At 41.1% G+C, this 15,182-nt stretch overlaps 1 protein-coding gene across 4 annotated transcripts in view; it reads left to right on the top strand.

Annotated features, from left to right (window-relative positions):
* The first annotated feature begins 4,571 nt into the window (after positions 1 to 4,571).
* The window catches only part of ATP8A1 (ATPase phospholipid transporting 8A1), a 247,709-nt gene continuing 237,098 nt past the window's right edge, over positions 4,572 to 15,182 (top strand). For 2 of the 4 annotated variants that reach the window (XM_055384700.2, XM_019025805.4), the window contains exon 1: positions 4,588 to 4,934. In XM_055384700.2, coding sequence (XP_055240675.2) covers positions 4,886 to 4,934 — 49 coding nt within the window. In that variant the 5' untranslated portion in view covers positions 4,588 to 4,885. Of the gene's footprint in view, positions 4,935 to 15,182 lie in introns of all 4 variants that reach the window. The other 2 variants (XM_019025804.4, XM_004038622.5) reach the window with 2 other exon arrangements.

Genomic DNA, 15,182 nt, shown 5'->3' with positions numbered 1-15,182 from the left:
GCTACAACTTCTCTACACTCTCTCCAACACAAAATTATCTATCTTTTTGATCATAGCCATTCTACTGAGTATGAAGTGGTATCTCAGGTTTTTGATTTGCGCTTCCCTAATGGCTAATGACATTGAGCATCTTTTTATGAGTTTATAGGCCATTTGCATATCTGCTTTGGAGAAATAACTATCCAGATCCTTTGCTCATTGCTCATTTTTAAATTGGGTTGTCTTTTTATTAGTGAATCATAATAGTTTTTTTTCTTGAGATGGGTTCCTGCTTTGTCTCCCAAGCTGCAGTGCAGTAGTGTGATCATGGCTTAGCTCCCTGCAGCCTCGACCACCCCAGCCCAAGTGATTCTCCCACCTCAGCCTCCAAATAGCTGGGACCATAGGCGTGCACCATCATGCCTGGCTAATGTTTTAATTATTTGTAGAGACAAGGTCTCAACATTGCCTAGGCTGGTTTAGAACTTTTGGGATTAAATGGTCCTCCTTACTAGGCCTCCCAAATTGCTGGGATTACAGGCAAGAGCCATGTCACCCAGCCTCATAATCGTTTTTTATATAATCTAGGTACAAGTCGCTAATCAGCTATATGGTTTACAAAAGTTTTCTCCCATTCTGTGGGTTCTTTTACAATTTCTTAATGATGTATTTGGAAGCTCAAAAGTTTGGTTTTGTTTTTTTGTTTTTTTTTTTTTTTTTTGAGACAAAGTCTCGCTCTGTCACCCAGACTGGAGTGCAGTGGCACGATTTCAGCTCACTACAACCTCTGCTTCCTGGGTTCAAGCGATTCTCCTGCCTCAGCCTCCCAGGTAGCTGGGATTACAGGCACCCACCACCAAGCCCAGCTAATTTTTGTATTTTTAGTAGAGACGGGGTTTCACCATGTTGGCCAGGCTGGTCTCGAACTCCTGACCTCAAGTGATCCGCCCACCTGGGCCTCCAAAGTGCTGGGATTACAGGCATGAGTCACTGTGCCCAGACAAAAGTTTTTAATTTGATGATGTGCAATTTATCTATTTTTTCTTTTGTTGTTTGTGCTTTTGATGCCATATGTAAGAAACTATTCTTAATAGTTTCTTAAACTAAGTTAATAAATATTTACTATTTTTCTCCGAAGAGTTTTATAGTTAATTTAACTTTTACATTTTGGGTGTTTGATCCATTTTGAGTTAGTTTTTGTGTATGATACAAGGCAGGGGTCCAACTTTTTTCTTTGGCATGTGGATATCCAGTTGTCCCAACATCCTTTGTTGAAAAGACTATTCTTTCTCCTATTTAATTTTCTTGGCATGAAAACTTGATTTCCAATCTGTTTAGTTCCAGTAGTGACATCCTCTTAGTTCTTTTATTGTATTTTTTTCCTTTGTAATTTCAACTATCATTTACCCAACTCTGGGTACCTGACAGTCACCTCTGATTTGAATGAAGTTTAAACCTGAGTCTGTAGGCCAATGAAGTTCCATCGATGTCCACACCCTGCTATGACAGTAGAACAGAGTAGACGTATTTACACATACTTTATTTTCTCTAACGACTTAAAACAGCCATCCTAATTCAAAGAGAAAGCTAAGGACATGTTTTCCCATTTAGTCCTACATGGCACAGTTATTGGGAATGTAATGAACATCTGCCACTCAATGTTCATTATATTAGAACATAATTTACTTAGTAAAGTTGAGGAAAATTTGTGGCAAAATTCAAGGGAAAAATGTCAAAAAAACAAAACAAACGCTTAAAAGTGGGCATATGGGGATTCCTAGCATCATTCATTTAGAAGGCTCATGAGGAAACAAAAGTATCCTAAGATGACATTTCAGACTCTCCCAAATCTGGCACCTTTAGTCTCCATACGTGGATTCCCAGTGAAAAACCTTTACTGTAGTCAAGTCAGTCTCTTTGTTCCTGCCAAATATATATGCTCCTCTATCACTCCACTGACCTTAAACATTCATTAAACAATGACTACCAAGTATTCCCACTAGAAAGAGGTCTCCTTTTTATTTCTATAGAATTAACCCCTACTTTAAGATCTAGCTCAACAATGTTGATCACCCTAGCTCTTAGAAACTTAGCTTTCTCTCAAAGTCCATAGTTGCCGCTTGTCTATTTGGCATGACATATTAGCCATCTTGTTGCTACTGCTGTTTAGCTTTCATTAAGTGCCTCTATAACCTAGTTCTCTGGCTCAGCACCTCACACGTGTTATGTATTCAATGTATATTTTGTGGAGGATAAAACCTGGATCTTAGGGAAGTTGTCCTTAAATAACCCTCTTCCTTCTAAGTCTATCAGCAGTATAGTCATATGACCTGAAAGATTTTAAATGATCTTGCTGACATCTGAATTCTACTACAGATTCCGTGACAAAGTCATGTGGCTGGAACCGGAGTTCCCTGCCAGGGGCTGGCACATTGCACTTCTCACACAATAGAAGGTGAGAAGATCTGAGAGCCTTAAAATCAAGCAGATGCAGATTAATGCAATCCTCAACTTCAATCAAGTTCTGAACCAATAAAAATGTGTGATTTCTAGCAATCAGGAATGAGTGGTTTTTAAGAAATAAGGTAGTTGGGATACGCTTGCCATTATGGATAAAGTGATAATATCTGGGAAAGATGGTAATCTATAGACTATATCATGCAATATTCTTCTCTGTATAAATGACTTGTTTCCTGTATCAATGACGTTTTCAACTTTGCTGATGAGTTAATGGGACACACATGTAAAAAATGGACTGCTCTATACAAAACAGAGGTAACTTCTGGAGTTCCTTCTGTTATTACTTGTAAATAAGCAGAATTGAACCTCAACCCCATCTGAGGACTAATTAGGAATCACAAAGGTGATTGCTCATAAATGAACTATCGTCATGCTGCTGCACACTGATTTTTAATAAGAACTGGTTATGGCTTCATATAGAATTACACCTAAAATGTTAATCAGCAAAGCACTGCATTTCCTCCAGTTTCTGTTCGCTAACTTTTAAAGCTGATTATTATTTTTACTATTTTCCTTGCTATATTAGCCCTTTAATTTTGTTTCAGACTCATGTTCACTAAGCCAGAGGAAGCCTGCTTTATACAAGGAGACCCTGGGCCTTGGAAGAAATAAAAATGCCCAGTGATGACAGTCCAGAAAAAGCTGTGTTCATTTTTTACGTTTAGAAGCCCATACTTCTAAATCATGACTATCACTGAAACAGATACATTCATTTATTGTTGAGTCCTGCTTTACCCTGAGATCTTCCATGAACACTGAGAATACATTTTCTTTGTTCTAATTCCAGCCTCTGAATCAGAGCCAACTAGAGTGGGCTCTTCATAAATATGCATTGACTGCCTGAGTATTAATGTAGAGCAGGGCTCTGATTAGCAAGTGCTACCTGCAGGAAGCAGAAGAAATACCACAAATGGAGATAGGACGCTATTAGCAGATTTTATTTCATTTTTTCCTGAGGCTTGGAAATAATCACTTCTCTCTCAGGTCAAACCTCTCCAGCTCTCTCCCTTCAGGATGTGAAAAGATCTCAAATAAAAGGCCTCTATGTGAGGATCTCTTTCGCTGGTTGCTGGAGGAAAAGCATGAAATGAGGGAAGAAGCAAATTGCTTCTGATTTATTATTTCTGGTTTATTCCTTTCCTGCCAGTTCAGCAGCTCGCCAGAAACAGCACAAAACCTTACATCTTAACTTGAAGGTGAAGTATTTGTTTTGACAACTTTTTAGCATAGATCTCGGTATACAAAATAAAAGGTAATGAGGCTATGATAGTCTGAAGGACATCGGCAAATTAAAATTTAACATATTTACGGATTTTATACAAAGACTCCTCTCCCCTTTGCAGATAAAACGACTGCATCCAACTTTATGCAGATTTAACTAAAAGAAAAAAAAAGTCTTTTGTGAACCACCTGGGCCAATACTTAGTTGGCTTAATTGCTATTTCAGTGCCTTGTCAGGCTGCAGAGCCTGAACTAGGGAGATGCACCGGGCCCACTTGCAGGCGGGGCCCAGATGCACCCAAGCCCCACGGACAAGAGCACCATGGGCACCAGGGGCCTCCCGATCTGGCAGCCTGTTGCTAGTGGGCGAGGCAGGAGGACAAGTGCGGCTCAGGCCACGAGTCGGGCTGGGCGTGCAGAGAGGTTAGAATTACACCCAGATGGCGAACAGTCGTTCCTTTCCCCTGCTCTGGCTGGGAGCTAAATCTTGTAGTCCCAGACCCTTTCGCCTCCGCCTGCCGGCTCAGACCCAACAGCTCTTTCAGGACGACGGGCGGCTCCACTGCGATCAAAAGCCAGGGGTAGCGGGAGGGGATTCGTGAGAATGCAGCAGCCAGAGCATTCTTTCCTTTCTGAGCAAGATGTGAGAGAGTCCGAGTGGCCTGGAGGAGGAACCGGGTCAACCAACTCCGCGGGGCGAAGCGAAAACGCTGGAGGACTGAGGAGGCTAAGAGTTGATCCCCCCTTTGAGTCGTGATACGGTCCGAAGCGGGGGGGGCGGGGCGAAGGAGGCTCCCCCTGGCTCTCCCCGCCCCTCACCCGCCTTCCTCGCAGAGCGGCCGCGGGAGGGGGAGCGCGAGCCCCGCAGGCCCCTCCCCCGGCGCCTGCGCCCGAGCTCCGCCCCTCGCCGAGCCGCCCCTCCGCGGCTGCAGCAAGAGCTCGCCCAGCTCTGCGGACGCCGCCACCTTCGCCGCCACCGCTGCCTTTCTCCTCCTCCTGTCGGCGTGCTGGGGCCGCGCCCGGCGGCGGCTCTGCCCTAGGTGGGCGGCGGCGCGGCCCAGGCTGCAGCTGAGCGCTCTGCGCGGCGCAGCCGGGTCTCCCGCGTGTACCACGCCGTGACAGGTGCAGAGTCCGGTCTGAGGACCCACCTGCAGCCGCCGCCGCGATGCCCACCATGCGGAGGACCGTGTCGGAGATCCGCTCCCGCGCCGAAGGTAAGGGGCCGCCAAGGCTCGGGGCTAGCCCGGGGTCGGGAGGCGAGTGTGTGTGTGAGCGTGTGTGTTTATCCTGGAAGAGACCGCATCCCACCTCTTCCCCGGCGGCAGTCCGACTGTCGCGCCCGGCCTCTAGGGACCCTTCCCCCCGCGCTGCCCCCAGTGCACTCACAGACCCTTTCCAGGCTCCAGTACCCTCGAATGGGTGTTCTCGGCGGGAGCCCCGAGGCGTGCTTTGCACCGCAGTGTGACCATTAGGTCCCAGTCACTGAGCTCACTCGCCCTGCCCACCTCCCTCCCCACCAGCTCGATTTCCACTCAGCAGATCCCCAGCCCGCCGCCCCTGCCTCCGGCGCCCACCGTTTTGCAACCCCCTATCTGAGCTCCCAGCGAAGAGAGTTTGCTTTTCCCGGGCTGCAGGATCCTTTGATCCGTAGTCCCTTGCCTCTCGGAGCGCGGGGAGCCTTCATCGGGGTCGGGTGCCGAGTGGGTTCCCTGCATTACAGCTTCTGCAATTCTGCCTCCTGCAGCGGAGTCCCACCGGCTTGCGTCTGAGGTTTCGTTTTTGTGTTTCCCTTTTGCCCGAAACCCTCACTTCGGCCAGCTGAGCTGACTTTTCAGCCAGGTGGAAGCTGTTTTCTTTGCTCCACCTGGGGCCAGCTCTTGAATGGCCATGGTTGTCAACACTGAGCAACAGATGCTCCGGGGTAGAAGCAAGTAAGCTTTCCGAGGGCCCAGACTCTTCATCGTATCCGAGGAGCCCTCAACATCCTGCCTGCCATGTGGCAGGCACTCTGTAAATATTATTTGATTTTGCTCGCGTCAAAGCCAAGACTGTAAATATCCCAAGGTTTGTTTGTCCTCTCCCATAAACCTGTACTTGAATCCTGAAGAGGGTGGAATAACATGTTTTTCAGAAATCTATCTTGCCATCATCGCTGATTCCCACTCTTCCTCCCCACCTCCATCTTTTAATGTGAGACAGGTGGTGAAGTGGTTTTAGAAAAATATATAAGTTAGGAGAATTGGATTTCAGGGATGGAGACAGGCCATTTTTTCTCCTTAGGGTCTCCCTGTAAAAATAGGGTCCCTGAAATTTTCTGATTGCAGTATTTAGGAAATATTAAATGAAACTGCTGTGGGGAGAAGACCAAGCAAGATTCAAAACTGGCCTGTGTACTACATAGGAATTCGGTACATGCTGTCATTTGTAATACACCAAAAAATACTTATATAGGGCATTATAGTTTTACATACACAGTTGAATACATTATACTTTTAAAATGCACACTGTAAAAATTCATTTTTTTTACACTTCTGAGTGAAATTAGTCATAGAGATAGTGAAAGTAGAATGGTAATAGTTGGTGGTGTTCTTTTAAATAATAGCAATTGATGGGTCCTATATTGTGGGAAATAGGGGGAAGAGAAAAAGTCTGAGAGCACTGCAAAACGTGTGGCATGTGAGGGGATTACAGGGCTGCAGTATTGTTCTTGATTGGCTTGTGTATTTTCCAAAGTACTTTTACAAAGATTACTTTATGGAAACTTACAACACTCCTGGAGGTTGGTGAAGGTGGAGTGCCATCTGATAGTTGAGGAAACTGTGGCCCATTATGGTTTAGTAATTTGCCCAGGGTCAAGTAACTAGTTCAGTGACACATTTGGATTAAGAGCTCTGGGAAAACAAGGACTGCTGCTTGTTTAATCTTTGTATTCCCTGTGCGTCCAGCACAGTGTCAGGGCCATAGTGGTGCTTGGTGAATGACCCTTTCCCCTGAGATTAGTTGATTCCAGTTTATTATAGCTTCAGCGTTGTGCTTGGGACTGTGGTGAAGACAAATAATGATTTTGTGGGGCTGGTGTTGTGGCTCATTGCCTGCTCTGCCCACACTTTTCTTTCCTAGGAAATATTTCTTTCCTAAGAAATATAGTCCTACCTTTCCTAAGGAATATTCTCCTTTGAGAGAGGCCCTGCTGCCTAGAGGGCCTTGTTCTGAACTGCAGGCTTTTTGGCCTCAGCTGATTGGACTATGGTTGGCTCCTGACCCAGGGTCAACCAATTCTTATGTGACTCAGACACTTGTAACCTTGTGGTTTGGCTCAAAAAGAGTCTCTGTGTTAATCATATCTCTCTTGAAAACATTAAAGTTAGAGATTTAGAGTAAAAGCAGAAGGGAGCAGAGGTGAATAGGCTGGTAGGGGAGAGAATGGGTGGCCATAATAGGTCATGGGAATGCTGCTGATAGAAGAAAGCAGAAACTATAAGTGAGTAGAGAGATAGCAAAGAAAATGGAATGGATGGGCAGACACAGATCCTGAGAGAGGGTGGCGAGACCTTGGAGCCTGCCCTCCCGAATTTTATAGCCCTAGTTCCCAAGTAGCATTAAAATAAGCTCTTTTTCCCCCCTTGAAATGACTTGAATGGGTTTCTGTTCCCTTCATCCAGATTGGCCAGATGTATGACTGTCATGCCTGTAAGTTGTTTACAACCAAACTGGGGAGAAAGGACTTAAAGAGCGAATAAATAGTCTAAGAGGGGATGTTGTTAATTAAATATTGTGCATGCTGTGGGGGACGCAGGACCTGTGGAAGATTAGGAATTTAGTACATACTTATTACTGAACATGAGGCCTGCTGAGTGAACATTTCATTGAGGTGTGATTTGAGATGAGCGCCTCACACAGTGCTTCTCAAACTCGAAGGTTCATAGGAATCACCTGAGGATCTTGTTAAACGCAGAGTCGGATTCAGGAGGTCTGGAGTGGGGCCAGAGTTACTACATTTCTGACAAGAATGTAATGCTGAAGGATGCTGGCCTGCAGATCACAGTCTGAGCAGCAGGATCCTAAAGGATACTGACATCTATTTCTGTAGTTAGGAGAGTGTTGAAAACAGTCATAACATGAACAAATGGGGAAAGTGAACATGGCTTATTTCAGAGTTCTTAAGGAAATTGGCTGGGAGCAGAGGGAAACTTGGAAGGAGCAGGCTAAAAGTTTGGATAGGTAGACTACTGCCAGATTACAAAGCATTTTAAATGCCAAGGTGAGTCATTTGGACACAGGACCAAATATTTGAACAGGTTCTTAGAGTTCATTGAATCTAATTTCTTATTTAAGCCTAACTCCAATATATAATATCTAACAGGGCCAGTTGGGGGCCACATCGTTATAAGGGAGGGACATCCTAAAAGTAGTAACTTAGTTAAGTCTGGAAGTGTGTTGGCTGGTTTGGAGGAAAAGGTATGGTAGATAGACTCTTTTGCAAAACAGTCTTAAAATGACAAAAGTCAGAATTAGTATTAGAGTGGAACAGTGAGAATGGGAAGGGAGGAATCAGATTTCTGACTGAATCATTAACTCATTCAGCAGATGTCTACTGAACTTCAACTACTGTTACAGGCACTTGGGATACATCAGTTAACAGAAGAGGAAAAGCATGGCCGTGGAGGTGCTTACTTTCTAGTGAGGCAGGAGACAAACAAAACACACACAAAATACGCTAATTATAGAATTTGTTGTGTGGCAAATGCTATGGGGAAAATGAAGAGAAAGCAAAATGTTTAAGGTGGGTAGATGGATTGCAATTTTAAGTAGGTTAGTTAGACTAGCCCTCATTGAAAAGTTGGCATGAAGGAGTTAAGGGAGTTGGCCTGGTGGGGATCTGGGGGAAGGGTGTTCCAGCCAGAGCAAATGCCCCAAGGCAGGAGAGAATCGGGAATTAGGAACAGTGAGGGGAAGAATAGTAGGAAATGAGGTCACAAAGGTCATTGTGTTAGTCCGCTCTTAGGCTGCTAATAAAAACATACCCAAGACTGGGTAATTTATAAAGAAAAAGAGGTTTAATGGACTCATAGTTTCACATGGCTGGGGAGGCCTCACAATCATGGCAGAAAGTGAAGGAGGAGCAAAGGCAAAAGAGCGTGTGCAAGGGAACTGCTCTTTATAAAACCATCAGATCTCGTGAGACTTATTCACTGTCATGAGAACAGCACGGGAAAGACCTGCCCCCATGATTCAGTTACCTCCCACCAGGTCTCTTCCACAACACTTGGGGATTATGGGAGCAACAATTTAAGATGAGATTTGGGTGAGGACACAGCCAAATCATAGCAATCATACGACTTTGCTATTTAGTGAATATTTAGTAAACATAAGGCAGGAGAGAGAAGGACTTTTTTAAAAAAGGCAAGTCTCAAGCAATAATTTAGAATTCTAATATTAATGTTACCATGGATCTTATTGGTAATAGCATATTGATATTTTATTAGTAATAACATTGGTAGTAGGTTCATAAATTATCAGGGATCTTATTGGGCTGGCTTGTGAAGATTTAGTTGAGTAAATCTGTGGTGGGCTTGGGGATTCGCATTCTTAATGAGCCTCCCAAGATACCCTGGTGCTGGTGAAACACATTTTGAGGAAATTTCCATTACAGTCTTGAGCTTGACTGGTTGAGAAAATCTATTAAACAATAAGGAAATTGGGAAGGAGGACTAATAAAATAAGAGATGATACTAATTCAAATTTTGAGGTAACTGGGACATCCAAATGGACATGTTTTAAAGGTAGTTGGAAATTTTTAGGTGAGATATGGGAAACCTCAAATTTGGGAATCTTGAGAGACAATAGTTAAAACCCTGGTAGTGGAAAAATTTGCCAGAAGGCAAGAGTAGATAAAGCAGAAGACTAAGAATTTTAGGTCTCTTTATTTAGCTGCCCCAGATAAATCAAATGGGTGTTTGAACTTAGCATTTGTAATCTGGAAACAGACTGAAATAATGGTAGCTTACACAAAATAGTTTTTCTCACTCCTGTAAAACTAGTGTGGAGGTAGACAGGGTTGGCTGTGCCTGCTACACAAAGTCATAAGGGATGTTGGCTCCTTGTGCCTTTCTGCTTCACCGTCCTGAGAGTTTGATTTCCATAAAGTCACAACATGGTTGCTGGGGTGCCAGCCATCATGCACAATAGTTTTAGCCAGGAGAAAATGGAAGGGTGAAAGGCAAACAGGTTTTTCAGAAAGCACCACACAAAGACTAATGCTTATTTTGCATTGGTTTCCACTTGCAGGGCAAGCTGGGAAATGGAAATTTCCAGCTGGACACATTACCCAGTGTTGTGTTACAAACGGAAAAGCGTGTATGGTTATTGAGCAGTGCCTTAGTCCATTTTCACACTGCTGATAAAGACATACCCGAGACTACTCAGCTTGGAATTCATTGTATCATTATCAGCATTTTGGGTCAAAGCCATTCAACAAGTCTCTAGGGAGTTCCATACTTTCCCACATTTTCCTGCTTTCTGAGCCCTCCAGACTTTTTTCAACCTCTGCCTGTTACCCAGTTCCAAAGTCGTTTCCACATTTTCAGTATCTTTTCAGCAGCACCCCACTCTTCTGGTACCAATGTACTGTATTAGTCTGTTTTCATGCTCCTGATAAGATATACCGAGACTGGGCAATTTACAAAAGAAAGAGGTTTAATGGACTTACATGGCTGGGGAGGTCTCACAATCATGGCGGAAGGCAAGGAGGAGCAAGTCAGATCTTACATGGATGGCAGCAGGCAGAGAGAGCTTGTGCAGGGGAACTTCAATTTATAAAACTATCAGATCTTGTGAGACTTATTCACTATCACAAGAACAGCATGGGAAAGACCTGTCCCCATGATTCAGTTTCCTCCTACTAGGTTCCTCTACGACATGTGAGAATTGTGGGATTTACAATTCAAGATGAGATTTGGGGTGGGGACGCAGCCAAACTATATCAGGCAGACAACAGAATCAGTCACAGTGAAGTTCTCAGATTGCCAAAGGCTCTTGCTTGGATAACATAGAAACTGCTCTGGAGCTCATACTTTACATATAATAAGGATTAAATTGTTCAAAACTAAAGAAATGCACACACACACAAACTTCACATACCTATCCAGTGGTTTGTGTTTTCTTCTGTTGAATACTATAATGCTAAAATATAACGACATTTATTTGATTATGTAAAATATGTGCTAAACGATGTGTCCAGAAGTTGTTTTAGGAATTGTTTTTCTAAATGGCAACTCTAAAATGTTTGTAACTATGTAGAATAGTATGTTTTATTTACATAAAAGGTAACAAAAGGAATAAAAAGTAATTTAAGCTGTCCTTAAAGGAAAAATTTTAGGACGCTATTCCAGGTAAAAGATGACTAAGGTTTTTGTTCCTTTAAAAACCACTTATTATGCACCAGCTGTGTGCCAGCTAAATGGGTGGTGGGACAAAAGGATGTGGTGGATGAAGGAGGTCCCAAAGGAAACATGGAGATGAGTTCAGTTATACCTGGTGGCACTGTGTGAGAAGGTGTGTATGAGTATAGCAATACAGCATGTCATCAATATTTGAAAATCTCAAAATAGGTATCATTTTACTTAGTGTAATTCTGGAGATATAAGTGTATTAGATCTGATTATTTTAGGTTTTCTGTCTTCAGTGCAGAATTCATGGTTTGTTTTTTCTGTCATTTCAAAAACAGAATTGGAGCATATACCTGTGTTACAGCTGTGGGAATGTTTGCAAAGGTCAGAGGATGCTTTTGAAGTTAACGAAATGTTTGCTGCGTGGGTCTCTATTCACATGGTTTCATTGGAATGTCAGTGACATGAAGGCCACCACTTTCCCCTTCATTCTTTACTTGTTAGTGAAAGGAGCCCAAACCTTCCAATGATTGTATTCTCCAGGTAGTAAGCTCCCTAAGGGCAGGGGTTTTTGTCTGGTTTGTCCACTGATATATTGCTCCCCATGAGGACATTGCCTGGCACATAGTAGGACCGCAGGCATTGGTTAAATGAATGAATCTATGTCCTAAAGATGAAAATGCCTTATAATCCAACTTGTAAAATACTCAGAGCTAAATCTAGATGTACTTGGTACCCTCCTACTGAAACCTTAGCACCCCAAAGGAGCGTTTTTGTGAGATTTGTTCACTGCTGTACCCTCTACACCTAGAGTTTTGTCTGCCACATAGCCACCACTCTATATTTGTTGAATGAATGGATAACTCTGAGCTTTGTTTTTAATGGAAGAGCTTAACTATGAGTCTTGATAGAAGTACTGCCTGCTCACTGGGAAAAACTCATGCTTCAGAAAGTCTTGCAGGAGAGAGTAAAATTCATCACAAACTATGCCATCCAAATATAATCACATTGTGATTATAAACTTTTATATACTTCATATAAATTTATATATTTACAATGTTAGAATTTTAGTATATGTCCTTCCCAACTATTTTCCAGAAAAGATATATTTGTTAGGAAGAATGAGGTAATCTGCATTATTTTTAATAATTTTATGGATATCTGTGCCAATATAGATTTGTGTAAATTTTGTCTACTGTCACTAGTTATATCCTTAATGCCTGGAATAGTGCTTGACACTTGGTAGCAGCTCAGTAAATCTTTGTTGAATGAACAGATCAATTTTATTAATTTTATGACAGCTTAGCATTTTTATGTTAGTACAGAATAACTTACTAAAGAACCCTGTGGGTGGACATTTAGGTCATTTCAGTTTTTTAAACTCTTGAATAAGCATCTTGGTATCTTTTTGTACACCTTTCTGATGGTTTTGTTCAAAGTCCCTAGAAATGGGATTTCTGGGTCAAAAGTATATATCTTTTTATGACTTTTGATACATATTTGAAAATTGCCAGAAAGATTATACTGGTTTACACTCCCACTGAAAGTGAATGAGAGTGCCTGTTTATCCCTTTTGCAGCACTGTATAGCATTTTTCTTCCTCCTTATGGATATAGAATGTAAAAAGTAAGTCTTTAAGTTTACATTGCTTTATTAGGTTTAACATATTTTGGTAAATGTAGTGATTATTTTTTTCTGAATTGTTTATAAAGTTTTGTATTGAAGTTTAAGAATTTATATGTTAAAGATAATACCTTTTTTCCTTATTCATAGTTTATCTTAACTTTGTAGTGCTTTAACATGTATGTAAATTAATTTTTATGAAGTATAATCTTTCCTTTTTTAAATTTCTGCTTTAATGTCATATTTTTCATTTCAAGATAATTTTTCAATTATATTTTTCTTTTAGTACTTTTGGGTGTCATTTTAAACAGTTATATTAGTAATTCCTGTGTGATTTACTTTGTGGTGAAATGTGAGGCCTGGACCTAAGTTTTTCCTCAAATTATTTACCTGACATAATAACCATGTATTTAATAATCCTTTCTTCCCACACTGATTTGAGGTGCTTCCGTATGTATATATTTGAGTTTTTTTCTGGAGTCAGTCTCTCTTTCCCTTCCCCCCACCCCACCCGCCACCACCTCTCTTTATTTTGGTCCCTTTTAGCCCCTGGTATCAAATTCTTTTATTGCAACATAATAAAAAATATTCTCTTAGCTGTCCCATTTGCTTTGCTCTTTTCTCTAGGTTTTTCTGGTTTTTTTCCCCCACAGTTGTATTTTTCTACTAGAATTTATGAGTACATCATTGAATCAAGTTAAAAAATATGTTGGAATATTTATTGGAATTGCATTGTTTATAAATTTATATTAAGAGAATTGGCATCTTTCTTATATTGAGTCATGTATGCTTAGTTTCCCTCTTCAATTATTGCTACTTTGATATTGGTATCAGTCTGAATTCATTTCAGTTTTTCAGTTAATTTTTGTCTCTGTAGGTTTTAAAATTATATTGTATGTCTTAAAGCAAAGTATTTTTAAATGAGGTTTTAAATTAATACGATTTGACCAGGTATATGTTGGTTTTACTACTTTTTGAGCAAGAACGGTTCATTTCTATCTGCTGATGTATTGTGGACTCTGCTTCCAACTTACCGCTTTTATTATTTCATGTAGTGGCCCTGACATGACAGCTGAGATATTACTCTTTTTTCTCCTTTTTGCTAGGAATAAGGTCAAATTTAGACCAACTAGATTTAGCTAATGGTTCCATGGAATCTACTTACAATCAGCATTTATATCTCAGATCAGCACTAAAAGAAATAAAACGTGAGCCACAATCAAGCAGCTATATTTAAAATGTAAAAAGAGATGTTAAATGAATTTTAATACTATATATTTAATATTAAATAATACAAGTAATAGTGTATTTAATATATAAATACTAATATGTATTATAAATTTTCTTTGGCCCAATATATCCAAAATATTATTTCAATATTTTGTTATAAAAATTTATGAGTGGTAGTTTACATTTTTTTGTGCTACGTTTTCTAAATCTGGTGGGCATTTTATAGTGCATCTCAATTTGTACTATTTCATGTGCTCAGTAGCTACATGTGACTAGTGGCCACTGTATTGAACAGCATAGTTGTAAATTATACCTCTAGCATATGCTTACTTGTTAGGATTTACTAGAATTTTTCAGAATATAAAATTTTGTAATGGAAACCCATAGCTCAAAGTAAGCTTGTTAGAAATACATATGTAGATCTTGAGGTTTAAGTCTTCAGCTCCCTTCTTAACAACAGAAGGCAGTCACGTGTGTATAAAACTTCACACATTATATTGGTGCTTAGATAATACTGCCTTTGACTTGGCCCTTGTGGCAATTTAGAGATTTTATGTAAGTACATTGTGGCATCTTTTGTAGCCTGTTTTGTTTCCATGTTTTTAATCTCTTATAAAATATATTTGATAAATAAAACACCCTGCCATGTCTTCCTATTCATTTTTATTTAAATGTTAGCATGAGATGTGAAGTAGGTAAAACTCTTAAGTAGTATTCTTTTATGTACAATATCACCATCACTTGTGCTAAAGGGACAACTATATAGAACTTGGCTTATGGATTAATTAGACCTCTAATTGACTTGGCAAAGAGAGGTGTCTGTTTTAAATTGAGCCTCTGTTCATTATTTTATGTGAATTATCTTTGAAGGAGATGACTGATCTTGATCCATCTAGGGCTGTGCTTAATATCAGATTAGTTGAGTGACAGCTCAGAATGTCACTAAGTAGGCCAAAGCCAGCCTGGGTTCTGGACCGGAATACCACTTCAGTGGGCCAGACCTGTTTAGAGTACAAGATTGGCCTTTGTGAGTGAAACAAGCAAACAGTGGTATGCAGGGTTGAGTCAAAGAGATGGTTTGTTCTGATGCCAGCCTACACCAGTTCAGCTTCTGTAATTGACCTAGGTCCCTGTGGTTAATTCTGGTCCTGAAGTAAAGCTAACGTTGTATAAAACAAATCTTCCAGCTTCTACAGACCGTCTTTTTCCCGTGTCCCTTCC

Source organism: Gorilla gorilla, chromosome 3 (assembly GCF_029281585.2).
Source record: "Gorilla gorilla gorilla isolate KB3781 chromosome 3, NHGRI_mGorGor1-v2.1_pri, whole genome shotgun sequence".
Lineage (NCBI taxonomy): Eukaryota > Metazoa > Chordata > Mammalia > Primates > Hominidae > Gorilla > Gorilla gorilla.
Note: the sequence above shows the minus strand (reverse complement) of the source record. Positions and strands in the feature narration are given on the sequence as shown.